Below are 26092 nucleotides of genomic sequence, written 5' to 3'. Positions count from 1 at the left end.
AGGTCCCGAAGGATAGAGGTTTGTGAGAGGAAAAAGGCCCCGAATGGTTTTGGGGAGTGAAAGGTTGGAAGGGTAGAAGTGACCTGGGGAAGAGGAAGAAGCGATGTCGGCAGTTGCTCCAAAGGGAAAGGAAAAAGTCGAGATGCGAAAAACGCCAAGCATCGATAAAATTCGGCCCTCTTCCGCCGCCCTTTCGTTCCGGCCCAGTGTCGCGCCGCTCGGCAGTGTGTACAGCGCCTACAGCAAATAATCAACGCTTGCCTTCAGTTCATTGCATCGGATTGGCAATCAGTCGTGTACCTTATCGCGTTTACCGAGAAGTCAGTCCGGAATTGTCCTTTAATCAGCAAAGCGCCTTTGCGCAGCAACAACATCCTCCGCGAGAAGTTACACCAAGATGAACGCATCGTTTGTGAGTGCCCTGACGAGGGCGCTGCCGTCGATCGGCAGACCTCTTCAGCTTCGGATTTCTCCTCTCAGTTCGATAAGGTCATTCTCATCAACTCCGGCGAAACCGGCGAACACCTCTGGAGAGGCCCGTGATTTGGAGAGGCAGATCCTGGGCATAAAACCCAAGGTCGCTAACTCCGACAACCAACACTCTGCGCTCGATGAACTCTTCGGTTCTACAAGCCTCCGGTCTTCTGAGAAGACAACTTACAGCTTCCAGAAGTTGCAAGGTAGCCTGGAAGCCGAAATGGTCGGACAACCTTATGTCGACCGGTCTCCCCCCTACAATCTCCATGTTTATGCCCACAAGCACAACACGATCTTGACTTTAACTCGACCCAATGGCAACCCGATGTTGTCTCTCAGCTGTGGTCATCTTGGTTTCCGCAAAGGTGGACGTTCTGGTTTCGACCCGGCATTCCAGTTGACCTCTCATTTCTTTGCCCAGATGCAGGAACGGGGCTACATGGTGGAAATCAAACGCATGACACTCATTTTCCGCGACTTCGGACTTGGCCGGGATGCTTTCACCAAAGTCTTGCTGGGTAACGAGGGGAAGCACATCCGAGGCACGATCTGTCGCGTATCGGATTCCACCCGCGTCAAGTTTGGTGGAACGAGAAGCAGACATGTACGGAGACTGGGTTAGGAGAATCGCCGCTTTAGGAGTTCTGTCTGGAGCTATATGTTTTTACTCGAAGCAAAATATCAGGGTACGGATTAGCTAGCGGGGAAAGAGCAAGGGTACAATTCTGTGATACACCAGGTCTGTATGCCGGTGGAGTTCTTTGGATCGAGAAGAGCGTCTCTTCTCAGCGCTTGCAACGAGATCGGCTGCAGGCTCACAGCACTGAAACTATCACCGGCTCGACAACTCGATCGGGAGACGATGAGGCCTTGCGCTACCCACGATGTTCTCTTTTCGCCTATTTCGCCTTATTCGCCTATGTATACTATCTATTGTCAGCCTATTACTGCGACTTGGGACATCTTTCTATATGAATCACACCAATAAGAACCGTGTAAATACATCCAATCCTATGTAGAGTGTACACTCTAGGCACTGCAACTTATCTGTAGGTAGTAAATGTGGAGGATGCCCAAAAGGGGTCTAGCGCGGAGAGCTCCCCGGGCTGCCACCCTCCGTGAAAGCTGTTGTTGGCTGAATCTTTACCACATTCCTGCCTTGCAATCGTCATTCAGCTGTGGTTCCTTCTTCTGTGCATCTCTGACACCGTTCCAGCACTGTCTTCTCCCTTACAGTGTGTTATCCCTGGCGTAATCGTTGTTGACAAAGGCTCCGTTGTCACCTGCGGGCGCATGCGCCGGAGCTGCTCATCTGTGACGATCCAGCAGCGGAGATCCCCCCCCCCTCTCTCTACGAGACCGGTCTAGAAGGCTTGATGAGTGCCAGAGACCTTGAGCCGGGCCGTCGTCCAAGACCGTTTGGATGCACCCTTTAAATCCTTTCCTCCGTGCCTTCTTCCGAAGCACTGTTCCGGGCCAGTGTATACCCATCGAGAATCATGTATGTTTCCGTTCCGGACAGCTTGGCCCGCATCTCACATGCTCAGCTCGTCGTTCTCACATTTCGTCGTATAGGTTCTCCTCGTGCCCGTGACAGAATCTCTCGTTGGGTCGCGCGACCGCGAGTCCTCCCTCTACTACTCGGACCTGGTTGTTTCGGAAGAATTCCTTGGGAGCCATACCTTGCGTATACCAGTCGCTACGGGGACTGGTGGGGGGAAGGATGACTCGAATATGCGAGACAGCAGAAGCAAGGCCAAGCAAGTAGCAACGGTAAATGGTCGCACTGTGATTATCAAGGAGAACTCTGTCTACAGCAATAAAGGTAGAAGGAGACCCCTTCCAGATTTAAAATCCTGTTTGCGCTAAACAATTGTCTGCCTCTCAAGGTTTCAAGTCCCTAAGCCAAGCTCAGTTGGTGTCTGATGCGTTATATTATCCCAACAGCAATGACTCCCAGCCATGGCTTATTTATTATATCTCCCGCCCATTGATCGGCTCATTTGACCCCGGAAGGATCATTACTGCTGTGGTGCCAGGGGCACAACCAAAAATCCATGCCGTGGGTAGTGGAATTAAATCCGGCGAGCCAGTCTCCTCGCCCCAGAAAAAGGAGATCAAAACATTCGGAGAATTGCTGGCAAACTTTCCGATGATCGCTAGACAGATGCAACCTGGCATGGAACGGCTGTTCAAGGAATTTGGGAAAGAACTCGGAAAACCTCTACCTCCACCACCATCGCGATCCCCTGTGATGTTCGAAGAATTTGAACGCAAGCAGAACCGTGAACCATCCTTTGATGAGGCTGCTTCTATTCGCTCCACACGCAGCAGGGAAGGACTTCCATTCAATTCCGAGGAGTACTTCGAGGATGACGAAGACTTAATGCGTCGCAGCCTCGAGACAGCGGTCACTGCTGCCATTGACCTGTTTCGGTTGGTGGACAAACAACAGCTGTCTTTCCTCGGCGCCACCACCGATCTTACTGGCCCATTAGTCGAACGGCTCATTGAACGTTATGTGGCGGAGCAGGTGCATGAAAACCTACTCTTCCCTCGACTTTGCAAATTTCGACTGCCGGAGGATGCCGAACTAGATTCCCGAATCCGGTACATGGAAAACATTGACATCTCTCAAGTGGGTATTGCGGTGGAAGGAGGACGGGAAGGCAAGCGGGAGTTATTGCAAAGGCTCGGCAGAGCAGTTGAAGAATTCCGCAAAATGCTCGATGCCAAGTGCCCTCACGACATGCTAAACACCTTGCTTGAGACGGTTAAGATCCTGTCCTACCCTGGCAGCTATGACAGAACAGATTCGCACTCGTCAGAAAAGCAATTTGTGCCTGTGACCATCAACGCAGATATTCTCGTCTCGTTGTTGCTTGTCGTTGTAATAAGATCTCAAATCAAGAATCTGCAGGCCCGCTTGATGTACATGCAACACTTCATCTATATTGATGATGTTGACAGTGGGGAAATGGGCTATGCACTGAGCACGCTTGAGGCTGTTCTTACTTATTTGGTAACGGATTCCGCCGGCCTTCGAAGAGCGAGTGTCAGGAACAAACGCTTATGGAATGCTACCAAGCATGGGCGCGTTGTTGACATGAAAGCAATCCTGGAGCCCAACGGGGATCAAGAATCAATAGATGACATCCCTTGTGAACCCGAGGAACGGGTGGTAGCTTTCAAGACAGGAGACGATGAGGACTCGAGCCCTATTTCCCATCTGCCTTTGCCAATACGTGATGGCGTGTCCAATACATTTGGCGATGATGGAACGATAGCTCCTGGTGCTGACTCTGAAGCCCCTCCGCTCTCCCACGTCTTCCCCTTCCAGACATGGGCGAACATTTCGCCTCCAATCGAAGTGCGACGTCCCATCAAGAAAGTCTCAATGGACGTGCGTAGCCTGTCCGAGTCATCGGCCATATCGCTCATATCCCGGACAACTACCTTGGAGTCCATCACAAGCGCAATCGAAGGCGATAGCTCTATTGAGACCCTAACCAAGACGCAGGATCCTTCTGGCGATTCTATTCCAATGATGGCGGTCGAGAGTCGCCAACCGGAGGCTCTGAAATACCTACTTAGCCTGCAAGAATATTACCCTTTGGAGGATATTCTCGAAGATTCGAACACGGAAGGCACAACACTGCTGAGTGCTGCAGTTCAGCTTGCTCACACTGACATTGTGGACATTCTGATGGATTACCTTTTTAGTGCAACTGATAAGCACACCATCGCATCGTACATGCAGAAGTCCGATATGCATGGACGTACGGTTGCTCATTACTTGTTCAGCACACCGTCAGTGATGCATAGGCTCGAGGGGCTCCTCCCATGGTGCCAACGGGACAAGCATGGACAAACACCACTCTTCGCACTGTGCCGTTCTTACGACCACCCCGATTATAAGTCAATGGTGATTGAAGCCCTGAACGCGGCCCAGAAAGCCCAAGGAGACGGCAAACCCTTGCGTCTTGACGAACATATCGACTCGAAAGGCAACACGTTGCTTCATATTGTTAGTGATCCCGAGATTACAGTCCGGATCTTACAAGGGTGTGACTGTGACCCCAATGCGACAAATGACAAAAGATTCACGCCACTCATGATGGCGAGTAAATACGGACGCATCGACCAAGTCCGAATACTGTTTGCAGACGCTCGAGTAGATGTTCACCTCAAAGAAAGTCGCGGGTTGACCGCCGTCGAGTTGGCAAAGGACGATGAGGTTCGCAATCGCATTGATGATCTCATACTTTTGTCTACGCCTCCTTCCGTGTACGATGAGCAGTCGGACCGAGTGACGACCGTTGTTCGCTCCTACTTCGTTGAAGATGCAACCGTTCGATTCGTTCTGAAATCCGGTGCGCCTAATCCGACTGCGAACTCCCAGGAATCTCGACCTGCGTCAGGCACAACGTACACCGTTACGACATGTCGCCGCACCTTCTCCGATTTTGAGAATCTTGCCCGATGCCTTTCGACCGAGCATCCAGCCTCATACATGCCATCATTGTCAGACTTTCGTAGCCCTTTCCAGATCCATTCGAAGCCGTCTCGTTCCGTGCTTCACGACATGCAAGAAAAACTGGACAAGTTTCTGAAGGCCCTACTGTCTCATCCGACCTTCGCGACCCACGAAATGCTCTGGGAGTTCTTTCTTGTTCCGGAGCTGCAGCCGGACATGATGGCCGACAGATCGCACCGGAAGGCCCAAGTTCTTGCGGAGTCAATCATGGACGATTATGCACCAGTCACCCCGGAAAGTATGCGAGAAACCGAACAGTTTGTCTCGCATGCTCAAGACATGGTTCGTGCCATTCACGTGAACACTCGCAGCCTGATTCGTCGTGGCCACGCTCTGCAAAATTCTGCGTCTGATATGGCAGACGCTTTAGCTCTCTGCTCCACCTCCATCTCTACTCTTAAGGAACCGACGCAGGCACTCCCTCGGTCTCATGTCGAGGCATTCATCCGCTACGCTTTATGTCTCTCAACCTCATCCTCTGACTCATCTCCGCTACTCCAATTTGTCGCCGCTTTCACCTCCATTGACAACACCACCACTGCTGTTCTCGCCTCCCTTTCCCGCCCTATTGGGCTCATCTCCAATCTAGCTTCCACGAACCGAAATCTCTCCCGATCTCGCTCGTCACTGCTGTCGTCATCTCTCCCACGGAAATTCAACCTCAACTTCCCCGGGTTAGAAGAGTCGCGACAAAAGTCCGTTCGTGAATTGGAAGGCAAGATCCAGGAATCCGAAGCGCAGGTGGCGCGTCTCTCCCATGAGATCACGTGGAACAAGGATGTAGTTGTCGGGGAACTCGCGGGCTGGACTTCATGGCGAGAGAAGATAGGACGGGACGCGATTCGTTCCTTTGTCAAGGCCACCTTGGTCCGTGAGAAGGAACGTGGGAGGAGGCTTGAGCGGTGTTTGAGGAGTGTGCATGAGATGCATTAATGCGATGCGGCTTTATAGTTGCCCGACTGTCATATTACGCATTGCGGGGAAGTGGTGATGGGCAGTGGGGCCATGCCAACTACCAAGTAACTATAGATTATCCTTAAGAATTCCATGTAGAAGCTACGGTACCGTCCAGTAATAATTCAATCGATTGTTGATCTATGAAGTCTTCCTACATCGTACTAGTACTTCCTGCGCCATGACCAAACCAGACACGAACCATCCTGATAAGGGGTTGTGGATAAGCACGTGAAGCACCAAGGAGTGACATAGTAGCATGCAGATGCATATTATACTGTGTCCAACCCCGGACTGTAGTGTGACGCCACTTCCATCCGTCATTTCAGCGATGATGTCATCTTAGACAAGTCAACTCACGGGTTCTATACTCCCGAAACTAGATATATTTAAACATTTTACTTTTGGCCTTTTGGTCGCAGCCTAATTCCTCTCTTCTCCCTTTCTAGTCCTTCAAATCACTTAGAATTCTTAACTAGGGATATCAACCCCTCACTACTACATAATCAACCCTCTTCTCTTCCGCTTTACTAGACATATTCTCACGGCCACCGAACTGATTCCTCCTCCCACCATGCCCCTCGTCATCCCCGGCATCAACAACACCAGCGGCGGCTCGAGCCAGGATGACTGGTCGCACAAGCTAATGGGAAAGACCGTCACCGAGGGATCGAGCGATGTGAACGTGAGCCATACGCAACCAAACCTAAATCAGGGGGGAATTTGTAACGCTAACCGTCTGATTCATGTAGTCATTCGCCAAGAAAGACCTGCCGGAGACCCATCGGATCGTCAAGCCTGGGGACATGACGACAATGGATCATAACCCTGATCGGTAGGTGGATTCTCTCTCTCTCTTTCCAGGGCATTTTGGGGAGTGTGTTTCGGAAGGCGTGGCTAACACGGGGCCGGGATACAGGTTGAATATCCATGTGGATGAGAGCGGGACGGTTCATAATGTCAACTATGGTTAAACTGCTGGAAACTTACAATGGTGATGTGGGGTGTGTGTGGATCATGATCATGATTTGTGTTTGGTCGTTGGGACCTAGATGGGATGATGGTTATGATGGGATGGATTTTATGTACTACGTTGGTTTTCATGCTATGTGAATGAAGAATGTTATATTGTCATTGGTATGGGGATGGCCGTTTCGTTTCTATCTAATTCCGTAGGTGGACTTGGGGTTTGTGTGAGGAAGGTGTTCGTGTAGGATGCGGGTTCGTTTACCTTTTACTCGGCCTTCCAGCGCAGGAGAGTGAACGAGTGCTTGGGGAAGATGTAGGAGCCCGTGGCTTCCCAGGTGCTCTCGGCGACGCCGACCTCCTGCTTGCCGTTCATGTTGCTGACGGCAAGGTTGTCGCCGGTGACGGTGAAGACGGCGACCTGGCCGGTGGGGCCGTCGATGCGGGTTTCGAGGTCCCTGTCCTCGCTGATGTTGACGACGGCGACGTTGACGTAGCCGTCCTCGCCGAGGGTGGCGCTCACGTCCAGCCAGGGGGTGTCCTTGACGCTGCGCACCCACTTGGGCGAAGTCTCGCCCTCGTAGGTCGCGCTGGCCAGGTGCGTGCTGATGGTCCAGCCGCGCATGTACTTGGAGAAGAGGTACAGCGGCCACCAGGTGGTCTGCTTGGTGATGCCGTCCGGCGAGGTCATCAGCGGCGAGATGACGTTGACGCTCTGCGCGATGCACGCCATGCCGACGTCCTTGCTTTTGCGCACGAACACGTTCAGCCACACGGCCACCGCCAGCGCGTCCGACAGCGTGTACGACTCCTCGGCGCCCTTGCTGCCCTCCGCGCGGATCGGGTCCCAGACGTTCCACTCGTCGAAGCAGATGGTCGGCCGCGGCTGGGACGGGGGCACATTGTTCTCGATCATCGCGAGGTCGATCAACGACGAGGTGATCTCGATGGCCCGCTCACCGGCCAGCGGTGCAGTGACATTGGGGAGGTGAGAGTCCGAGGTCGTGTACAGATGGATACTGTGCATATCGATCAAGGGCACGGCACTGGTGGAGAGCTCGGAGTGGGCAGGGAGAAGGCAGTGCTTCAAGGTATAGTGATCCCACGAGGCAAATCCGGTTTGGCCACAGAGAATGAGAACAAGGCTAGGGTCGAGGAGCTTGAGAGCTTCAAGTTTGTTCATTGTCAGTATCTTCGAATCATCTTGTGGTATGTTGGAGATGCAAGGAGCTAGCTACCTTTGGCCCATTGGTAGGCTTTGTGGGCATATGCTTCCTGAGTCATTTGCTCAACCTGCCATGGTCCCCAGACTTCATTGCCGAGGGCCCAGTATTTCACCTGGATCAATTAGAATGGCATATCGAGAACCGTAGACATGAAGTATTTTACTTACATTGTATGGCTCTTCGCGACCATTCTTCCGGCGGAGGTTGGCATAGTAAGTGTCCCGGGTGCCGTTGCAGTATTCAACCCAAGCAAGTGCTGCGTGAATGTGTTAGATTTGAGCCCTAAACAGAAGGCTGAAGGTTATGAGGGTAGTTATACCTTCATCAAGGGTACCTAAGTGCGATTAGTAAGGCTTCTCGACAGTGAGAGAAGCTGGTCACTCACCAGTTCCAAAGTTTAGACAGAGGTAGGGCTCGGTTCCGAGTACTTCACACCACTTCATGAACTCGTCCGTTCCGAATTGGTTGGTCTCGGTTCCCAGCCAGGCCAATTCAGGTCTAAGCAGGGCAAGCTCATTGTCAGTACGAAAGAGAAATGGCAGTCTAAGCAACTCAAAGCAGAGAAAGGAATCAAAGTCAAATAATCGAAAGGTAGTTGAACGACAGGAGGCACGATACGAAGGCAAACAAGTGCAGCAATCAAGGATGTGCCAACATACCTGGACGGCCGGTTCTCTCTGGGGCCAATACCGTCAATCCAGTGGTAGGTTGCCATAAAGTTGCCACCGGGATAGCGGACGACAGGGATGTTTAGGTCCTTCAGGGCCTCGATCACATCCGTTCTGAAACCATTCTCGTCCGACAGCTTGTTTCCCGGGTCGTAGATGCCCCCGTAGATGCATCGACCCATATGCCTTTTCGGAGGTGTTAGCCGCAAAATTCCGCTAGGGTTACAACCAATAGGGGAGCTTACTCTGTAAAGCCCGCATAGATGTTGGGGTTGATCTTGGAAATGCGCCTTGTTGGATGGATGGAAATACTAGGCGCATCCTGGTCGTTAAGCTTCGTGAAGGTGGTCATGGCGGCAAAGGAAAAATAGCAGGAAAGAGAAGGTCGAGAATCGCGGGATCCGATTGGTATGAGAGCAAGAGAAAATGTACAAAAGGGAATATAAGCAGGACTCTTTCTTTTCCCCGTAGCAGACTCAATGTATTGTTGTTGACCATGGCAGAGAGAGCCCGGCAACTAATATTAATGTGCTTCAGCCATGGGGAGAGGGCAGGATGAATCGGGCAAATCCCCTGCGGGGTGGATCCGGAGTTGTACCGAACTCAGAAGAGGGCAGGCCAACAAGGATGCATGATGGGACCGTCAGATTGCTGTACTGGAGGATGCAAGCGAGAGGTCTCGACGCCGTTGGCTTGGAGGATGAAGCCGAGGCAACGCCACGGCTAATTTCCGTCAATCAGCATGCGCCTCTCGAGTGGAAGTCGATGTACTGCCATCCCGCTTTCTACAAGCGTTGCTTGGCTACACCAGACCACACATGGCGATAGGTCATGCATGGCATGTTAATTCGATTGACTCCGCAGGTGTTATGAGTCTTGCATCTCGAGTAGGCTGGACTTGGGCCAGCAAGTAAAAAAATACCTTGTCTCGGTAGAATCCCCAAAGCGTCGTGTCTGCCAAATGATGCATCGTAATGAATCCTCCACCGGTCTTTGCGTCAACTGGGAAAAGTCACGATGTCATGGTCATGTCCCGATGGAGGAGGCGAGTTCGGAAAACCCTAATGCCCCAGATTCTGGACCTACACGTGGGTTGAGTGGCTGTCATCCCCAGATGTTCATAAAAGCCCGCAGGACCCTGAACCTGGGGCTGGAATCTCCGCATTTTTTTTTATCTAGGATCTTCCTTAGCGAATGATCAAATCCACCGGATCCACTGTGTTCATTGCGGATTCCTACCCTTCAACATGCGTCTCTCTCCGGCATGGTACCAGGTAAGTCCTTAGGAGAATCCGAGGTATGGGCAAGCGCCAGGGATGCTAACGTCCTTGCTCTCACCAGTTCCTGGTCGGTGTATTCGCCTCTCTCGGCTCGTTCCTCTATGGATGTATGTATAGATGCTATCAATAAACTGTTTCTTCGCTGGATCAAAGCTAATGTGCATGGTTGCAGACGATCTAGGTGTGATTGCCGAGGTCATCGCCAGTGGATCTTTCATCTCCAGATTTGAAGCCGATAGTACTCAACAGTGAGTTCCACCACGGCAAGAATTAGGCCCATGCCACTAACAGTCTTCTAGAGGTCTCGTGGTTTCCATGTTCACTGCAGGTGCTTTTTGCGGTGCAGCATTCGCAGGTCCGACTGGTGATAGGCTGGGTCGACGATGGACCATCACGATCGGTTGTATAATCTTCTGCCTTGGCGGAGGTCTTCAGACAGGAGCTCGGACCATCGCATACTTGTACAGCGGAAGATTCTTTGCTGGTCTCGGGTATGTTCGCACCGCAAGCATAGAAGCGAAGAGTGGAGCGGCTGTAGAGCATCTACTGATATGTCCTCGTCTGCAGAGTCGGTTTCCTTACCATGATTATCCCCTTGTACCAAGCTGAGATCTGTCACCCCGACATTCGTGGCCGAGTCACAGCTCTTCAACAATTCATGCTCGGTGTTGGCTCCCTCTGTGCTGCTTGGATTTCGTATGGCACATACATCGGCTTCTCTGATACCAACGATGCCCAATGGCAATTGCCCCTGGGTCTGCAGATCGCACCGGCAGTCTGCCTGGGCCTTCTCATCATGTTCTTCCCTGAGGTAAGAGCCTTGTAACTCTGGTCAACTGTCGGCAATCAAGCACAGCCCACTAACCATATGTCAGTCTCCTCGTTGGCTCATTGACCACGGTAAAAATGAGCTGGGCCTGAAGACCCTAGCTCAACTCCACGCTCATGGTAACGAAGATGACCCGTGGGTGCGTGCGGAATACCAGCAGATTCAGGAAAGCATCAAGTTCGAGCATGAGAATGAAGCCAAGTCCTACGCGGAACTCTTCACGTCCCGCTCTTCCTTCCGTCGTCTGTTCCTCTGCTGTGCTATCCAGGCGTCTGTCCAGATGACAGGTGTATCTGCGATCCAGTGAGTCCATCTAGCACTGCACAATCGGGAAAGCAGAGCATAGAACTAACCAGTCCCCATTCGACAGATACTACTCCGTGACTATCTATGAGCAGATCGGCATTTCGGGCGACGAGACCCTGCGGTATCAGGCCATCAACTCGATCATCGCCTTGATCGCCCAGTTCCTTTGCATCCTGTACATCGATCGGTTCGGTCGTCGGTGGACTTTGATCGGTGGCAACCTGGGTAACTGCGTCACGTTCATCGTGGCGTGTGCGCTGCTGGCCAAATTCCCGCCGGAGGTCAACAACACGGGCGCTCACTGGGGCTTCATCATCATGACCTGGCTGTACAACTTCTCTTTCTCTTGCACTTGCGGTCCCCTGTCGTGGATCATCCCCGCCGAGGTGTTCGACACCCGGACCCGGTCGAAGGGTGTGTCGCTGGCCTGCATGGTGTCCTATGCCTTCAACACCATGATCGGCCAGGTCACCCCGATCGCCATGGAGAGCGTTCGCTACAAGTACTACTACCTCTTCATCATCTGCAACTTTACGAATGCGATCTTCTTCTGGCTGCTGCTCCCCGAGACGAAGAAGCTTCCCCTGGAGGAGATGAACTACCTCTTCTCCAATTCGCCCTGGATCGTGGTGGGCACTCGCAAGGAGGACTATGTCTCCCACGACTTGGAGCGCCGCGTTGAAGAGCAGGAGGAGAAGAGAGGTGCCTTTGCGACGCACGCCGAGACTGAAGCGTAATCTTTCTTTCCTGGCGCAGTCAGTTGGGGTGTTGTGTCTTTGCTTTCGGCAAACCTGGCACCCCAGCGCGGAAATATGAGAGGACAAGAAGTCCTAGTAAGACAGGGCGCCTTTGACCTTCCTGAGCAATAGTCAGCGTGCTGCAGTATGTAGTGACTCAATAATACCCCGTGATATGCTCACCAAGACTATGGATCAAACAGCGTATTTACTAAGGTGTCAAGTTCTTGCCGTGTGTACTCCGTAAAGTCTTTCATACCTTTGGGGGAAATCACATGATCAGCTATCAAGGTTTCATGCTTTTGTTAACTATGTTTGATTCTAAGACTCCTGGTGAGGGCAAAATGAAAATGGTTCTGCTAATAGAATTATATGATATCTGGAGATTGAGCATCTAAATTTTTGATGAACGAGCTCGCCATCCGAGCTCGACGATATTAGCTGTACTGTAATGGCTAGGACTCATAGCTATGCGCCAGGGCCCCCCCCCAAAACTCAGAATACGAATTCGACAATATCCTACAAGATCATGGATGGTGAGCTATGCTTTCGGATTTCACCTCTTCCATTGCATAAGCACTGCCTCACTAGTCAATGATGGATTTAGCCCACTTCATCTGGGCAAAAGCCTTACAATCTTCACAGCTTTGCTAACAAGACTACCAGGCGATCGTGCAAGGTATGTCTCTTTTTTCAGGGTACTATTCGTCCTTTGACTCTTGAGGCCATTAGCGTCTGACGATGCCATACAGTAGCAGAGTTTCTTGATTCCAATTAGACATCACTTGCTATGCGGGTATATGCAAGGCATGCCTAGCATCACGAAACTATTAGGGGGAAGTTTTGAGTCGTACAGGCTATCCAGATAGCCATTCATAGTCACCCACAGAATTTCGGGTTCATTCCGAGTCTGAACTGTAACCTGCCAGGCCAAGAGACAGTGACGATGAATTTGCAGCTGGCTTCTGGACTGGCGAGTTCGTGCTCGTACTCTTTTCCACGGATTGACCAGAGTTGGCAGCACTTGCTGCAGCACGAAGGGGCTTTTGCGCTTCGGTTTCGGTAATTTTGTGAGCCAATGTAGACTTTGGCAGTGATTCATCTACCCGAGGCTCCTTCGACGTAGTTGGGGGTGCCTGCTCGCCTTTAGGGCTTCCAGCCGAGTCGCCACTCAATGACTTGCGGATTTTCCCGGGGACAAGAAGGTCCTTGCTCTTCTCGCGTCGTCGTTTCCGCGCAGGCAGTTTCCAATCCTCTCCCTCCGCTGCCGGAACCACGTCGGCGGCTGTATCTTCGAGAAGAGTCTTTTCCGCCTCTTCCCGCTGACGACGAAACAACTCTAGACCTTCGGCAGTCTCCTTTTTCACAGCGGCCTCTTTCGCTCGCGTCGACTCCAGTATCGAGTCCAGGAATTCAACCTCATCTTCGTCCAGCGATCGGAATTGGTTTTTCAGCTTGATTTTTTCTTCGAAGGCTTCTTGCTTGGCCACTACACAGACGAAGTTCGATCATCCTAACATGTCAATCCAGGGAGTTCAAAACACGACGTGGACCTCGCTGAGGCGAGTGTCGTGATAATGATATAACTCACTCTTGTTCTGCTGCAGTACTTCAAACAGACTCTTTCCTCCATCCTGTTTCCCCAACTCTGCTTTGCGCCTGCGTTCCTCCTCGAGCTCCTGCTGCACACGGTGCCATTCATCATTGCGCTCGACTGGATCTTGGTCTGTCCCTGCGGACACAAATCCGGACGACATTTCGGACGGGTTGTAAGGCTATTAAAGTATCGACCCTCGCAGCAAGGGTATTTCGACTTTCTCCGCGGGGATGGAAGATGTTTTCGACGTTCAAGGGAAGCAGTGTGACTTGACCATAGGCTAGATTCCTGGTACTGGCCGTAGTAAGTGAGCGCCTTGTTGAAATGTGACTTTCAGACAATGTCAAGTCAATCGACAAATCACTTTGCTTGCGTCGACGAGTCACCATTGGATTGTGATCGTCTCCGGCTTCAACCGCGTCCTGGAGAGGGAGCCACAGTGGACTGGCAGAATCAAGCGGTGAGGCTCGAAAATCTGACGTTGATTGGACCTTTCAAACGCGGAGCCCCACTAAAGCGGAGCAAGCAAGTTTAGGCAAAATCCCGCAGGTGCATTGCTGCAGCATCGATGCCGAACCGATTCTCGGTGGTTGGACCGGAAATAATTATTAATAGTTCTTTTTACACGAGACCAAGGTCTGCATCTGCTTTCTACTGTGTGGATGGTGCCGAGTCAAGTCCACATACGCTCGGCTAGTTCTTTTGAAAGCTCCAAGTTTGGGATTCTAGAGCTCGGTTAAATGGCTACGTCCCCAACGTCGGTTTACTGTGTACCACAGAACTCGAAAGCTATACTCCGCATAGTAGTACAAATCAACCAAGTAAACTTGTTTCGGTTGAAGTATGTGACACGGTAAACTGACTGCCTGACTAGTACGTAGTATGAATGCTTGGGACCCTCATGCTGAGCGGCTAATTGCATGCGACAACAAATGGAGACCAAGATAACCATTTGGTTTAGTTATCGGTTTCAGATTGCAATTAGAAATGACCGGCAGAGACCCCCACCATTATTGAACGGACCCCGCGACTCCGATTGACTATCGTCATCGTCCCGCGCATAGCGTGCTGGATGGACCTGCCTCTTCATCATTATCGTCTATCGGCCAGCACTCAGCCCCTCCCCTCCTCTCCAAGCCTATAAAGTCAGCCTACTCCATCTGCGGGGACGGCCTCTTTTTATTCTTATTTCTCTTTCTTCCTTCCTTCAATTGTTCTCTCCCCTCTAAACATTTGAATCTACCTTCCAAAAAAGTAACAATGTCGAACATCGAGCACACCAAGTAAGCCAGCTGCCCCCTCCCCCCTGGAAGCCCCATTGACGTTGACTTACACTTTGGCCTCATAGGAAAACTTACACTCTTAACACGGGTGATAAGATCCCCGCTGTTGGTTTGGGCACATGGCAGAGCGGTCCTAACCAGGTTAGAGAGGCCGTCAAGAATGCTCTTCTGAAGGGTTACCGCCATATCGACACGTAAGTGGAGTGTTATGACTGATCTAGGAACCCTGTTTGAACCTCCTGCTAATGATTTTCGGTGATAGTGCCCTCGCCTACGGCAACGAGGCCGAGGTCGGTCAGGGTATCAAGGACTCTGGTGTCCCTCGCGAGGAGATCTGGATCACAACCAAGCTCAACAACACCTGGCACCACCGCGTCGCCGAGGGCATTGACTCTTCTCTCCAGAGCCTTGGCGTGGACTACGTCGACCTTTACCTTGTTCACTGGCCTTGCGCGACTGATCCCAACGACACCTCGAAGCATCTTCCCGACTGGGACTTCATCAAGACCTGGTACGAAGCAATCACCCTTGTAGAGCCGGCGATTAGAGAGGATGTACTGACTGGCGTGGCATCTATAGGCAAGAGATGCAGAAGCTGCCTGCCACGGGCAAGGTCCGCAATATCGGTGTTTCCAACTTCGGCATCAAGAACCTGGAGAAGCTTCTGAACGACCCCAGCACCAAGATCGTCCCCGCTGTTAACCAGATTGAGCTGCACCCCAACAACCCCTCCCCCAAGTTGGTTGCCTACAACACCTCGAAGGGCATCCACTCCACCGGTTACTCTTGCCTCGGCTCTACCAACTCTCCTCTCTACAAGGATCAGACCCTGCTGGACCTTGCCGAGAAGAAGGGCAAAACCCCTCAGCAGGTCCTGCTGGTGTGGGGCTTGAACAAGGGCTGGAGTGTCATTCCCAAGTCTGTCAGCAAGGAGCGCATCGACGCCAATTTCGAGCTCGACGGCTGGGACCTGACTGAGGAGGAGGTCACCCAGCTTGACAACTTGAAGGATCGCTTCAAGGTCTGCGGAGACAGCTGGCTCCCTATCAAGGTGTTCTTTGGGGATGATGAATGACTGACCGATATGACACGAGGCGAAAGGAGTTCTAAGATCTAAATTCGATGTACATAAATTCGGTTAATGCTTGGAGCCATAGAAGCATGATAGCTTGCCGGTAATAGAAAGAATTGGTCTTTGTTAATCGTTTCTGCTGAAGTTAGCTTATTTATCCCTCATAGTGTTTTCTGAGCGCGCAGCATTGTTCGATGTTAAAGGCAGTGTTTACATTGCGAGGTTGATGTGTAAAGACATTTGCGGGGTAAAGGCGGGGCTGAAGCCATTCGGGCGCGCTTTCCTACAATGTGATGGGGATTAGAATTCATTGTCCCTCCGGACTGTTTGAGAATAAGTCGAATTACTCAAGTCCGAACAATGAGCATCGCACGATTGAATCAAGCAGTGGTACTGAGTAGGATGATGTTGGGTTGCCACACCTGCATCATCGAACCACTTCCCTTCGGGGCACGTGGTTCCGGATCACATGCAGCACCGCCACTCGGCATCATGGATCCGTCGTCCCCTCGCCGTCACATCACCCATCCCCCGGGCCCGTCATCCTCTTATCTCCTTTCTTCCTTCATTCATCAGGAGATGGTTAGTCCATCGTCTACTCGTTCATAAGTTTATTCATTGTTGCAGTCAGGATGCCGCCTTCTAACGGGCACCTGCTGCTCCCCAAGGTCTGGAGAGCAGCCAGGTGAGTCATTTGCCACATAGTTCTTGATACCAGCATAACTTGCTAATGCTCCCCCGATTAGGTCCGCCTACGAGAAGGCTTGTAAGACCTTAAGGTCAAAATTTCCCGAGCAAATCCCACAGGGCTCGCTTCGTCTTCAGCCAGAATACATTAGGGTTGCTCACAGACAACCTATCAATCGAGCGGCTGCTATCCGTCAAGCCCGTAGTCGCCAATTCTCGACGCGCGCGGCGGGATCCTTCGTCTCTTATCTCCGCAGTGGTCTTCAAGCAGACCGTACTGCGACAACGAAGGTATCTTCTGTTGCCTCCAATCTTAGCCGGTTGACAACTCGTGCTCCTTTCGCGTCTGCTCTCCGCCCGAACTTGACTGGTGGTACGTTGGGCCGCACGGCCGGAGGTTATACAATTGGCGCCGGCCGCATTGGCGGTGCACGATACTTCTCACATGGCCCGGCTGCACCGGCCCAGGTCATCAACAATGTTTCGATGGGTGTGCGTGCGTTCTTCCTCTCGGGACAGAAGGCTCGATTTGATGGGGTCGATCCAATCACCGGGAACAAGCGCTACAAGGCCGTCAGCAAGCTTCAGGATGAAGCTGAGCGCAAAATGACCGGCATTCCTCGCACGGCTCCCGGGTCTTTTATCGACTTCCAGATCTCCCCTACCATCACTGCCTTTGGCCTGCAGAAGAACCTGGCTGCTACCAGCACTTGTGATGATCAGACGCTGAACTCGGAAGGCCTCCTGGACCTGCTGTCTGCCGACTTTGCCCGGACCCTTAAGGATCTGGCTGTCGTTCTTAACGATCTTAAGCGTTTGAAAACCCTGGGCGACATGCCCGTCATACTCCACGACCAGTCTACGATTCGAGTACGGTTTCCGGGTTGCGATGCCGAGACTGTTGAGAGGCTTTGTGATGAAGCAGGTATTCAACGAGGCAAAATCATGCAAGATGAGGATTTCAACACGCGTACGGGTGCCGATCTTGCTCTTCTGTTCCCATTTGCTCCCAGTGTCCCAGTCTCTCCGCAGATTGATGATTACTTCTACAAACCTCAGTCTGTGAAGTCTCAGGCTCCTGAAGAAGTCGACTGGCATGCCATGATGTCTCCCGAGCAGATCAGCGACGCGTCGTCTAGTATGCACAGACAGTCTTCCAACCAGATTAGCTTTGAGGATGTAACCATGTTTGCCAAAAATCCCTGGGCGTCGCCGTTGTCGGGGTATTCCAGCATTAACGTCAGCGAGCTCGGAGACCACGCCTACTTCCCCGAGGCCCTGAGCAGTGGAGTTCCTGCTACCGCCTCCGAATACGAGGGCTCGGACGGAATCCGCAAGTTCATTGCTGAATGTGACACGGCTGCGCGATACTGAAGCAGCGGCTAAATTGTACAGCTTTACAAAGTCATTTCTCGTTTCCTCGCGTCTTGTTTCCCTTGCAGTCTCTGAAACAAGTTCTCAGGTGAATCACGAGTATGCTCGGGCAATTCGGATTTACCAGCCATCTACCTGATGCGCTCATATCTAACATATATACCACTATTGTTATTTCGGATTTAATTAACTCTTAAATGTATACAAATATCGTCTACTTCAATGCACTTCACTTGCCAGGTATTGTCGGCAATGCTTCGTATGACTCGTAAAGCAAGGGTATTTGTGTCGCAAGGCTCAATCAATAGTCTGAGCCAGCGGCGATGACCCTTCTGAAGGGACTTCGTCCGTTGGTACAGGCATATCCGTGCTGCTTTTGTCAATGCCCAAGCCTCTGCTTTGATTTGTAGCCAAAACACCCAGTGCATCGGGATATTGCCATGCAGATCGGCATTTGTCAATAGCCATGTCAACCCGCAATTCTCCGACAAGCCGTTTCTGGAGGGTAAACAAGGAAGCATGACCTATCTCATGTCCCGAAGGCTGGAACTTGGTTTCAGGGTGAGTGTCCCACAGCTCTGGCCTTTTTTTGGTGCTAACTTTCATGTGGGCGTACTTTGAGTAGTTTCTAATGAGTGGCCCTGACTTGGCTAATATTTATGAGGCACTGCGCTGTCTTGACCTTTATCTTAATCGAGTCATTCAAGATGTATATAATATCGCCTGGGAGATCGGAATCTCATTTTGTAAACTGGTCACTGATATGATGGCAATCACCGAAGCAATTATATAATCAACATTCTACCTATATGCTCGGTTCTTCAGCACAGCATGAATGTAGTCTGATACATGTAATGGCATACGAGCCACCTGGTAAAAAATGGATGTTGTAGAACGATGGACAGGAGCAGCAAGGCGGTCAGATAGCACCCGTCAAAAAGCCCACCGCCAACCCCGCGCTAAGCTGGAAGGAGGGCGATCCGATCCACTGATAACAGTCCATCCACATGGAGATTCACACACTGCAACTATCCTGACCTGGAAGCTCATTCATTCACTTTACTACTTCCCGCGATTCGCGGTCTCTCCTCAAACACTCCTGAAAACTACATGACTCGATAGGAAAAGACACAATCGGTACTGTTCTGGGGACTCTCCTGTGCTGGAGGTGTTCGACCGGGTCTCAAGCAACTGCTACGGGTCTAAGCAAAGAAATCATAATATCTTCCGATCGCACCCCTCTCGATTTGCCGTCACCCAGACACGATGGAGGACTTCAACAGTGAAACTGACAGCGACTACACCAGCTACTGGAGAGATTGGGTAAGTTGGCTCCTCCACCACGCCTGCCCCCTCCTTTTCCTTGACGTGAGCGTGGACGGCGGTTCGAGTGCTAGTGAAAGAGTGCGACTTGATAGTTACACCTGGGAACGTCATTGTGACCCGGAATTGCGAACGAAGCTGCGACGGCAACTCCTTGAAAGTTGCTGAGGGACTGCTTTTCCCAGTCAATTCCGTCTTCGCTGTCCCCGGCCAGGCCTTAAGATACATCGGATGTCAACCCGAGATCTTGTCCTGTTGCCTCTGCTCCTGCATCGAACCCTGTCCATTCGTTTCTCAGAGCCTGAACCAGTTCTGCGCCAACATCATCTTAATTATTGAAAGTCCGTGACTGACTGCTTCTGGAAAGTTTATCTCCTCTCGTGGCAATGAATACTTTTGCGAAATCGACGAGGATTACCTCACGGATCGCTTTAATTTGACCGGCCTGAACACCGAAGTCGCATACTACCAGTACGCCTTGGACCTGGTGACGGATGTCTTCGATCTCGATGCAGACGACGACCTCCGCGAGCAGATCGAGAAGTCAGCACGCCACCTTTACGGCTTGGTCCATGCGAGATACATTGTCACCACTCGCGGGCTTGCCAAGATGGTAAGACTCTGAAGTTGCGAAGCCACCGCCGTCTCTAATCACTGGAAATTAGGTCGATAAACTCAAGCGCGGCGACTTCGGCAAATGTCCCCGAGTCATGTGCGAGGGCCACCCCCTCTTGCCGATGGGCCAGCACGACACTCCCAATATGAGCACGGTCCGTCTTTACTGCTCCAAGTGCGAGGACATCTATCACCCGAAGTCGTCTCGCCATGCCTCCATCGACGGAGCCTACTTCGGCACCTCTTTCCACAGCATGCTTTTTCAGGTGTATCCTGCGCTGATGCCGGAGAAGAGCATTCGTCGCTATGAGCCCCGCGTGTTCGGATTCAAGGTGCACGCCAGCGCTGCCTTGGCTCGCTGGCAGGATCAGTATCGTGAAGACATGAAGACGACTCTTCGCGATGTTGGAGTAGAGGTCAAATACATAGAAGACGACAGCGAAGATGATCTGGAAGACGACGATGATGAGGCGATCTCGGACACTAAAGAAGAGGAGAAGGTTATCGGTGACGCTGCTTCGGGCCGTATGGATCTCGGCAATTAAAACATAGCAGTCCCTCTTCTTCCCTGCCCCCTCCTCCCCCTCTCTTCATCCCGTCCGTTTTGCACAGTTTCCCGCCCTTGAGAATGGAGTTATTTTCTTCCATTATCATATATTTCAACTGCATTACATCCTGCTTCGCCACCACCCACATGCATCTCAAGGGTTGGTCCCTTTTTTCTCCCCCATCCCCTCCCCCTCTTATATCGTCCCTTGCTTTAATGTCTTTTTTGAAAATCGCAGGAGTGTGACGGAGAGGTTGGTTTTCTTCTCCAATTATATCTCATCTGCTTTGCATTTATGATTATGAAATCACACTGGTGGCGTTGGAAGTCTTCCGGAGATGGCGGGTCTGTTTCTTATCTTCTTCTGATGTGAACTAGTTTCTCTTTCCCGGCCGACAGGCTTTCAGGATATACATTTCGATCTGGCTTGGTTCTCATCTGGCATTTTCTGATCCCTCTGCTTCTTGGCGAAGACTATATGACGGACTGCATCGTTCTCCAACGGGGTTCATTCATGCATGCTGTGTAAATGTATGGTCCGTAGCGAACGTCAATTAACCAAAAGGCGGGCCGTAAATGCATTTCCACGTGAGTCTATAAGTCGTGTATGAAGCTCCGTATATACAGTACAAAAAACTATTCCCAATCTCTCTCTCACTCCTGCAATTCGAGCAGCTTGTCCAGCGTGAAGGTAATGGCCCGCGCCAGCTCGATACCTTTTTCCCAGCAATCGTCATGCGCCCCCTTGATGGGGAGCAGTTCGACCTTCCTCCTCCTGCTGCTACCTTGAGACGAAGAGGACGCCGCCTCAACCCAAGGCCCCAAAGCATCCCTCATTACCTCGTGCTGACGCGTATTGACCAGCTCATCCTCCGGCGAGTGCGCCAGCACCGCCAACCGGCCCGCCGTCCACCCGCCCACCACACCATTCTGCCCATCCCTGACCGCCGCCGGCGACACGGCATCCCACAGCGCTTCCTCGCCGCCAAACGCCCCCTCGATGATCTGCTGGTACGCCGCGATCCGCACATGGTCATCCCGCAAGCCCCGCAGATCATAGATGCCCGCCGTCCCCAAAATCGCCTGGGGGCCCATCGCCACCGACCCGCCGCCGACTCCGATGCCACCGCCCCCTCCAACTGCACCGTTGTTGCCGCTATCATCATGATCACCATCCCCATCAACCAGCCCACTCCCAGAAGTGGACCGGTGACCGCGGAACGCGCCCATAACCGACTGGAATGCCAACGTGGCGCCGCAGCTGTGCCCGACGAGGATGTAGCGATCCCCGAACCCGTACTTGCGCTGCAGGAAGGCCAGCGCGGCCTGCACGTCGGCGATGTGGTCCGGGTGGCGCGCGGCGCGGTACTCGGTTGGCGGGGTGGTGGTGCGGTCCTGCTGGTGGTCTGGGTGCGGGCTCAGGCGGTAGTTGATGGAGGCGAAGCCGGCGAGGTGGGCGTGCGTGGTCGAGGTGTACGGCTCCGACGCCGCCAGGATGGAGACCGCTGGCGTCAGGTAGTTCAGGGCCGTTTGGGTGGGGTCACGCCAAGCGCCGCCGTGGATGCAGCTGTTCCGTTCATGTTAATGTCAGTGTGTATGTTTGTTTTGTGTCTGTAGTGGATAGAGTGACGGAAAGGTGTGTATATGGAGGTGGGTGGGGGGTATGAAGGGGGAGAGGTGAAAGGGGGGACATACATCACCCAGTAGCCTTTGTCGGGGAGAGCCGATAAGGTGGTCACTGTTACGGTTTGGAGGACATGGTTAGTCCCATAGGAAAAGGTTTCAGGGATCATTTGATCAATGGCCGGGGTTGTAGGGGGGATAGACATTGAAAGGAAGGGATTTAGGATGAGATGATTGGGAGGGACCTGTAGTCTGAGTAAGGAAAAGACAATTGAGGGGTTATCAGTTCAAAAGAATCATAATGATGGAAGTGCTGCTGTTGAGTTTCTGGTTAGCGTGGCGTCCGGTTTGCCAGTGGAGCAATGGCCGCGCTTATCGTGGACCCAACACCAAGAGGTCTTTCACATTCTGTTGTTGATGTCTTATACTCTTGAATCAATGGATACCAGGCCCGCCATTAAGACCTTGACAATGCGAGATTAAGGGAAGAGACAGAGACTCATGTTTACCGAGGGGTTGTAAAGATATTGCCCGTTTGGGCAGCGGCGCTGACTGCTCATATGGGGCTTGGCACGCTAAGCCCGATCGGGGGTTAGGCGGTGGGAGCAAATGCTGAATTCCATCCACACAAACCATCGCCGCCGTTCAACCCATCGTCGCCGTCTATACACGTATACTCTGGGCTGCTGCATTCAAAATGGCGGAGTAAGTGCTCTTTGAACTTTCCGAGTCTGAACCTCAGAATCATTCAAGCTAATGTTATACCTCACAGGAAAGAAGTTCCTCTCACGGCCGTCAAGGTCGAGGCCTTGGTATGCAACACCACCCTGAAAATCTTCCTCACCACCCTCCCCCGCTTTGAACAGCCCGGTTGGTCATGATACTGACGGTTTTCGCCATTAGGTGGTGATGAAAATCATCAAGCACGGCTCGCAATCTTTCCCCACGACTGCGACCGGTTCGATCGTTGGTATGGATGTCAACGGCACCCTAGAGATCACCAACTCGTTCCCTTTCCCCGTCGTCGAGATGCCCGCCGAGTCGCACTTCGACAACACCGCCCCCAACCCGGCTGCCGCTGCCCCCCGTGCGAAGGCCAACGCCGTCTACCAGGCCGATATGGTCCGTATGCTTCGTGAGGTCAACGTGGACGCCCAGAACGTCGGATGGTACACCAGCGCCAACATGGGCAACTTCGTCAACATGAACGTGATCGAGAACCAGTTCTTTTACCAGAAGGAGATGAACGAGCGTACAGTCGCCTTGGTGCACGATGTCAGCCGTAGCGCCCAGGGAAGCCTGAGCCTGCGTGCCTTCCGCCTGTCTCCCAAGTTCATGACTGCTTTCAAGGAGAACAAGTTCACCTCCGAGGAGTAAGTTCTAGCTCTGACTTTTGGGTGCCTGCGTCGCTAACATTCACCAGGCTCCAAAAGTCCAACCTCAGATACCAGGACATCTTCGTCGAACTCCCCGTCGAGATCCACAACTCCCACCTGATCACCTCTTTCGTCCACCAGCTTCAGTCCCCCATCCAGTCCGCCCCCACGGATCTCCCCGCCTCTTTGTCTGCTCTGGAGTCTGGACTGGTCGCCAAGTCCTCCGTGCTGGCCCCCAACTTCGACAACCTCTCCCTCAGCATCGATCCTTTCTTGGAGAAGAACTGCGACCTTCTGCTCGACAGCATCGAGGTCCACCACACCGAGACCAACAACTTCCAGTACTACCAGCGCTCGCTTGCCCGTGAGCAGGCCAAGATCACCGCCTGGCAAAACAAGCGCAAGACCGAGAACGCCAACCGCGCGACTCTCAAGCAGCCCCTCCTCCCCGAGGACGAGTGGCAGCGGCTGTTCAAGCTCCCTCAGGAGCCCAGCCGTCTGGACAGCATGCTGAACAGCCGCCAGGTCGAGCAGTACGCCCGCCAGGTGGACAGCTTCGTCGCCTCCACGACGGGCAAGATGTTCGCTGTCAAGGGCAACCTTCTGCCGGGAGAGACCGCCAAATAGAGTGGAGGACTTCTAGAGGAAGCGCGAAGAAGACGAAGAAGAAGGGCCAAACTGATATGATTTGTCTCACACTGTGGGGATTCTGGAAATCGCATGCATGACCTTACGGCGTAGGGAGGGAAAATTCTGTATCTGACTGTTAATATGTCTCCTGGTTGTTTCTTAATTCCAGTGACGAATAGAGTTACGGGATATGACTTTTGGGGGAGAGTTCGCTTTCAATCTATATAGGTTTTTTTGTTTGTTGTTTAAGGGCGCCTCCCCGTCCCTTCCTGCGATTTCGCCTTTGGTGAGAGCGTCTCTGCATGCGTGGTTCCCCAGGTTGGCTGCTTTGGGAATGGCGCTGCCCTAATGACCATGTTAGGGTACGGTGCGTCCACGTGATGGGTCATTGATGACCTCATCGTTAGATACCTTTGCTGCCGATAACGATTAGATAAGGATCGATAAATGACGATTGCTTGATTCCAGTGATTCTCTTTAATGCTATAGATGTTTTCTAGGTACAAGATATGTTAGAGTCACGCATAGACAATGCCTAACACCAACTCCGATATCTGGCTCGTATGTCTTCATGTCCATGTCTCCATCCCAAACCACCTCACCCTAACCCAACCTCCACACCACCATCATCATCCCATTAATTTCCTATACATAGCCTACAACTACTAACCATGAAGAAACCCAGTCCGGCGCCTTCGCCGTCGTCATCACCGATTTCATGGTCTACCCTTTCGACACCCTGAAGACGCGCCTGCAATCCCCGAACTATGCCACCGTCTACAAGGACGCGACGACCGGCCAGATCAAGCGCGGCGTGCTGTTCAAGGGCCTGTACCAGGGCGTGGGCAGCGTGGTCCTCGCCACGATTCCAGCCTGTGGGCCTGCCCTCTCCTTGCTGTGCCTGTCCTTATCCCTCCCTATACCCCCCTTACTATGACCCTCCGTCCCCGCGCACCACAGACTAAGAGAAATAAACCAAAAAAGCAGGAGCATTCTTCACCACCTACGAAGCAAGCAAACAAGCCCTCACGCGCCTCTTCTCCCCCAACCAGCCACAAAAACCCCTCCTCCCCACTCCCCTCCTCCACTCCATGGCCTCCTGCACCGCCGAAGCAGTCTCCTGCTTCATCCTCACGCCCGCTGAGGTGCTCAAGCAGAACGCCCAGATTGTCAACAGCAGTGCCCCAACCACCACCACAAACCCGAACCCCAACCCCACCCACCCAAAAAACATCACCCTGACCATCCTCCGCCGATTCCGGCACCGGCCCTGGAAGCTCTGGAGCGGGTACACGGCGCTCCTCGGCCGCAACCTGCCGTTCACGGGGATCCAGTTCCCGATCTTCGAGTTTGTTAAGGCCAAAGTGGTGGGGTATCGGGATACCATTCCAAAGAAAGATGCGAAAGGGGAGATCGTTGAACGGGTTTATGTGACGGGCATCGCGGGGAGTGTGGCGGGGACGATTTCCTCGGTGGTGACGACGCCTATCGATGTGGTCAAGACGCGGATGATGTTGGCGGCGACGGATACGGTGGAGGGGGACTCCGTCAAAAGAAAGAGGAGCGGGGCGTTGGCGGTGGGGAAGGAGGTTTATGGAAAGGAAGGGGTGAAAGGGTTGTTTCGGGGCGGGGCGTTGCGCGCGTTCTGGACGGCGATCTCGTTTGGGATTTATTTGAGTATGTATGAGGGGGGCAAGGTGTATTTGGGGAATAGGCGGGTAGAGAGGGAGGAGAAGGTAAGAAGGGATGAGGAAGGGGCGCCGTTGTAACCTTTCTAGGGCTAGATGCTGTATGTAGCTACTTTGTTTGGGAACTTGGGGATGCAGTAGTACAGGAAGAGATAGAGTCTAATGTAATGACTACTCCAGCTACTACCATTTGCAATCATATGTGGGAAAGGTGTCGTTGGGCATGTCATTGATGGGCAAGCAAAAAGTAGTATCAGTCATTCTCATGGTAGTCATACATCATCATATAAATCGTTT

At 52.4% G+C, this 26092-nt stretch overlaps 13 protein-coding genes across 13 annotated transcripts; 10 read left to right on the top strand and 3 right to left on the bottom strand.

The window, feature by feature from the left end:
• The first annotated feature begins 39 nt into the window (after positions 1–39).
• On the top strand, positions 40–1473 carry BO82DRAFT_309611 (mitochondrial 37S ribosomal protein uS11m). The gene has a single exon (XM_025632357.1). It carries the CDS (start codon positions 398–400, stop codon positions 1097–1099), a length of 702 nt encoding a protein of 233 aa, XP_025492160.1. The 5' UTR covers positions 40–397; the 3' UTR covers positions 1100–1473.
• A 361-nt stretch (positions 1474–1834) lies between these two features.
• Positions 1835–6084, top strand: BO82DRAFT_309607 (putative VPS9 domain protein). Its single transcript, XM_025632356.1, has 3 exons — positions 1835–1978; positions 2053–2302; positions 2367–6084. Exons 1-3 carry the CDS (start codon positions 1901–1903, stop codon positions 5945–5947), a joined length of 3909 nt encoding a protein of 1302 aa, XP_025492159.1. The 5' UTR covers positions 1835–1900; the 3' UTR covers positions 5948–6084.
• Positions 6085–6340: 256 nt separating this feature from the next.
• Positions 6341–7072, top strand: BO82DRAFT_71154 (uncharacterized protein). Its single transcript, XM_025641484.1, has 3 exons — positions 6341–6653; positions 6721–6803; positions 6888–7072. The coding sequence occupies exons 1-3, from the start codon at positions 6543–6545 to the stop codon at positions 6940–6942; spliced, it is 249 nt and encodes an 82-aa protein (XP_025492158.1). The 5' UTR covers positions 6341–6542; the 3' UTR covers positions 6943–7072.
• A 29-nt stretch (positions 7073–7101) lies between these two features.
• Positions 7102–9287, bottom strand: BO82DRAFT_309606 (alpha-N-arabinofuranosidase). Its single transcript, XM_025632355.1, has 7 exons — positions 9074–9287; positions 8820–9014; positions 8546–8658; positions 8480–8494; positions 8328–8416; positions 8173–8272; positions 7102–8101 (listed from the first exon to the last, which is right to left on the bottom strand). Exons 1-7 carry the CDS (start codon positions 9178–9180, stop codon positions 7203–7205), a joined length of 1518 nt encoding a protein of 505 aa, XP_025492157.1. The 5' UTR covers positions 9181–9287; the 3' UTR covers positions 7102–7202.
• A 716-nt stretch (positions 9288–10003) lies between these two features.
• Positions 10004–12265, top strand: BO82DRAFT_432074 (sugar porter family MFS transporter). Its single transcript, XM_025640758.1, has 7 exons — positions 10004–10102; positions 10170–10215; positions 10281–10356; positions 10408–10599; positions 10676–10919; positions 10984–11240; positions 11308–12265. Exons 1-7 carry the CDS (start codon positions 10076–10078, stop codon positions 11978–11980), a joined length of 1515 nt encoding a protein of 504 aa, XP_025492156.1. The 5' UTR covers positions 10004–10075; the 3' UTR covers positions 11981–12265.
• Positions 12266–12360: 95 nt separating this feature from the next.
• BO82DRAFT_71127 (uncharacterized protein) lies at positions 12361–12728 on the top strand. The gene has a single exon (XM_025641483.1). The coding sequence runs from the start codon at positions 12451–12453 to the stop codon at positions 12694–12696; it is 246 nt and encodes an 81-aa protein (XP_025492155.1). The 5' UTR covers positions 12361–12450; the 3' UTR covers positions 12697–12728.
• BO82DRAFT_334845 (PSME3-interacting protein) lies at positions 12503–13959 on the bottom strand. The gene is made up of 2 exons (XM_025633278.1): positions 13572–13959; positions 12503–13469 (listed from the first exon to the last, which is right to left on the bottom strand). Exons 1-2 carry the CDS (start codon positions 13735–13737, stop codon positions 12880–12882), a joined length of 756 nt encoding a protein of 251 aa, XP_025492154.1. The 5' UTR covers positions 13738–13959; the 3' UTR covers positions 12503–12879.
• A 358-nt stretch (positions 13960–14317) lies between these two features.
• On the top strand, positions 14318–16313 carry gcy1 (putative glycerol dehydrogenase Gcy1; the record flags this gene model as incomplete). Its single annotated transcript, XM_025637999.1, has 4 exons — positions 14318–14334; positions 14926–15054; positions 15123–15371; positions 15440–16313. The coding sequence occupies 4 exons, from the start codon at positions 14318–14320 to the stop codon at positions 15933–15935; spliced, it is 891 nt and encodes a 296-aa protein (XP_025492153.1). The 3' UTR covers positions 15936–16313.
• A 149-nt stretch (positions 16314–16462) lies between these two features.
• BO82DRAFT_354119 (uncharacterized protein) lies at positions 16463–18202 on the top strand. Its single transcript, XM_025635132.1, has 2 exons — positions 16463–16617; positions 16679–18202. The coding sequence occupies exons 1-2, from the start codon at positions 16565–16567 to the stop codon at positions 17991–17993; spliced, it is 1368 nt and encodes a 455-aa protein (XP_025492152.1). The 5' UTR covers positions 16463–16564; the 3' UTR covers positions 17994–18202.
• Positions 18203–19259: 1057 nt separating this feature from the next.
• On the top strand, positions 19260–20476 carry BO82DRAFT_364562 (casein kinase II subunit beta family protein; the record flags this gene model as incomplete). Its single annotated transcript, XM_025636958.1, has 3 exons — positions 19260–19316; positions 19684–19929; positions 19982–20476. 3 exons carry the CDS (start codon positions 19260–19262, stop codon positions 20474–20476), a joined length of 798 nt encoding a protein of 265 aa, XP_025492151.1.
• Positions 20477–21049: 573 nt separating this feature from the next.
• On the bottom strand, positions 21050–22597 carry BO82DRAFT_432069 (arylformamidase). The gene is made up of 2 exons (XM_025640757.1): positions 22174–22597; positions 21050–22045 (listed from the first exon to the last, which is right to left on the bottom strand). The coding sequence occupies exons 1-2, from the start codon at positions 22305–22307 to the stop codon at positions 21133–21135; spliced, it is 1047 nt and encodes a 348-aa protein (XP_025492150.1). The 5' UTR covers positions 22308–22597; the 3' UTR covers positions 21050–21132.
• A 153-nt stretch (positions 22598–22750) lies between these two features.
• Positions 22751–24575, top strand: BO82DRAFT_354116 (putative eukaryotic translation initiation factor 3 subunit EifCh). Its single transcript, XM_025635131.1, has 4 exons — positions 22751–22806; positions 22874–22913; positions 23005–23474; positions 23525–24575. Exons 1-4 carry the CDS (start codon positions 22799–22801, stop codon positions 24102–24104), a joined length of 1098 nt encoding a protein of 365 aa, XP_025492149.1. The 5' UTR covers positions 22751–22798; the 3' UTR covers positions 24105–24575.
• BO82DRAFT_334826 (putative mitochondrial carrier protein) lies at positions 24556–25947 on the top strand. The gene is made up of 3 exons (XM_025633277.1): positions 24556–24668; positions 24793–24982; positions 25092–25947. Exons 1-3 carry the CDS (start codon positions 24639–24641, stop codon positions 25874–25876), a joined length of 1005 nt encoding a protein of 334 aa, XP_025492148.1. The 5' UTR covers positions 24556–24638; the 3' UTR covers positions 25877–25947.
• The last annotated feature ends 145 nt before the right edge of the window (positions 25948–26092 follow it).

Source organism: Aspergillus uvarum (genome assembly GCF_003184745.1).
Source record: "Aspergillus uvarum CBS 121591 unplaced genomic scaffold BO82scaffold_25, whole genome shotgun sequence".
In the NCBI taxonomy this organism is placed as follows: Eukaryota; Fungi; Ascomycota; class Eurotiomycetes; order Eurotiales; family Aspergillaceae; genus Aspergillus; species Aspergillus uvarum.
The sequence above is the reverse complement of the archived record's forward strand: the minus strand, read 5'-3'. Positions and strand labels throughout refer to the sequence as shown.

Coding starts and splice junctions, on each gene's coding strand:
- BO82DRAFT_309611 (XM_025632357.1), top strand. CDS start 398: ATGAACGCATCGTTTGTGAGTGCCCTGACGAGGGCGCTGCCGTCGATC.
- BO82DRAFT_309607 (XM_025632356.1), top strand. CDS start 1,901: ATGCACCCTTTAAATCCTTTCCTCCGTGCCTTCTTCCGAAGCACTGTT. Junction 1,979..2,052: donor GTATACCCATCGAGAATCAT/GTATGTTTCCGT, acceptor TTCGTCGTATAG/GTTCTCCTCGTGCCCGTGAC. Junction 2,303..2,366: donor CTCTGTCTACAGCAATAAAG/GTAGAAGGAGAC, acceptor CTGCCTCTCAAG/GTTTCAAGTCCCTAAGCCAA.
- BO82DRAFT_71154 (XM_025641484.1), top strand. CDS start 6,543: ATGCCCCTCGTCATCCCCGGCATCAACAACACCAGCGGCGGCTCGAGC. Junction 6,654..6,720: donor AGGGATCGAGCGATGTGAAC/GTGAGCCATACG, acceptor TGATTCATGTAG/TCATTCGCCAAGAAAGACCT. Junction 6,804..6,887: donor ATGGATCATAACCCTGATCG/GTAGGTGGATTC, acceptor GCCGGGATACAG/GTTGAATATCCATGTGGATG.
- BO82DRAFT_309606 (XM_025632355.1), bottom strand. CDS start 9,180: ATGACCACCTTCACGAAGCTTAACGACCAGGATGCGCCTAGTATTTCC. Junction 9,015..9,073: donor ATCTATGCGGGCTTTACAGA/GTAAGCTCCCCT, acceptor ACCTCCGAAAAG/GCATATGGGTCGATGCATCT. Junction 8,659..8,819: donor AGAGAGAACCGGCCGTCCAG/GTATGTTGGCAC, acceptor TGCCCTGCTTAG/ACCTGAATTGGCCTGGCTGG.
- BO82DRAFT_432074 (XM_025640758.1), top strand. CDS start 10,076: ATGCGTCTCTCTCCGGCATGGTACCAG. Junction 10,357..10,407: donor GAAGCCGATAGTACTCAACA/GTGAGTTCCACC, acceptor ACAGTCTTCTAG/AGGTCTCGTGGTTTCCATGT. Junction 11,241..11,307: donor ACAGGTGTATCTGCGATCCA/GTGAGTCCATCT, acceptor CCCATTCGACAG/ATACTACTCCGTGACTATCT.
- BO82DRAFT_71127 (XM_025641483.1), top strand. CDS start 12,451: ATGCGCCAGGGCCCCCCCCCAAAACTCAGAATACGAATTCGACAATAT.
- BO82DRAFT_334845 (XM_025633278.1), bottom strand. CDS start 13,737: ATGTCGTCCGGATTTGTGTCCGCAGGGACAGACCAAGATCCAGTCGAG. Junction 13,470..13,571: donor AGTACTGCAGCAGAACAAGA/GTGAGTTATATC, acceptor TCGTCTGTGTAG/TGGCCAAGCAAGAAGCCTTC.
- BO82DRAFT_354119 (XM_025635132.1), top strand. CDS start 16,565: ATGCCGCCTTCTAACGGGCACCTGCTGCTCCCCAAGGTCTGGAGAGCA. Junction 16,618..16,678: donor AAGGTCTGGAGAGCAGCCAG/GTGAGTCATTTG, acceptor TCCCCCGATTAG/GTCCGCCTACGAGAAGGCTT.
- BO82DRAFT_432069 (XM_025640757.1), bottom strand. CDS start 22,307: ATGTCTATCCCCCCTACAACCCCGGCCATTGATCAAATGATCCCTGAA. Junction 22,046..22,173: donor GACAAAGGCTACTGGGTGAT/GTATGTCCCCCC, acceptor TGAACGGAACAG/CTGCATCCACGGCGGCGCTT.
- BO82DRAFT_354116 (XM_025635131.1), top strand. Junction 22,914..23,004: donor CCGTCAAGGTCGAGGCCTTG/GTATGCAACACC, acceptor TTTCGCCATTAG/GTGGTGATGAAAATCATCAA. Junction 23,475..23,524: donor AACAAGTTCACCTCCGAGGA/GTAAGTTCTAGC, acceptor AACATTCACCAG/GCTCCAAAAGTCCAACCTCA.
- BO82DRAFT_334826 (XM_025633277.1), top strand. CDS start 24,639: ATGCCTAACACCAACTCCGATATCTGGCTC. Junction 24,669..24,792: donor CCAACTCCGATATCTGGCTC/GTATGTCTTCAT, acceptor GAAGAAACCCAG/TCCGGCGCCTTCGCCGTCGT. Junction 24,983..25,091: donor CCTCGCCACGATTCCAGCCT/GTGGGCCTGCCC, acceptor AAACCAAAAAAG/CAGGAGCATTCTTCACCACC.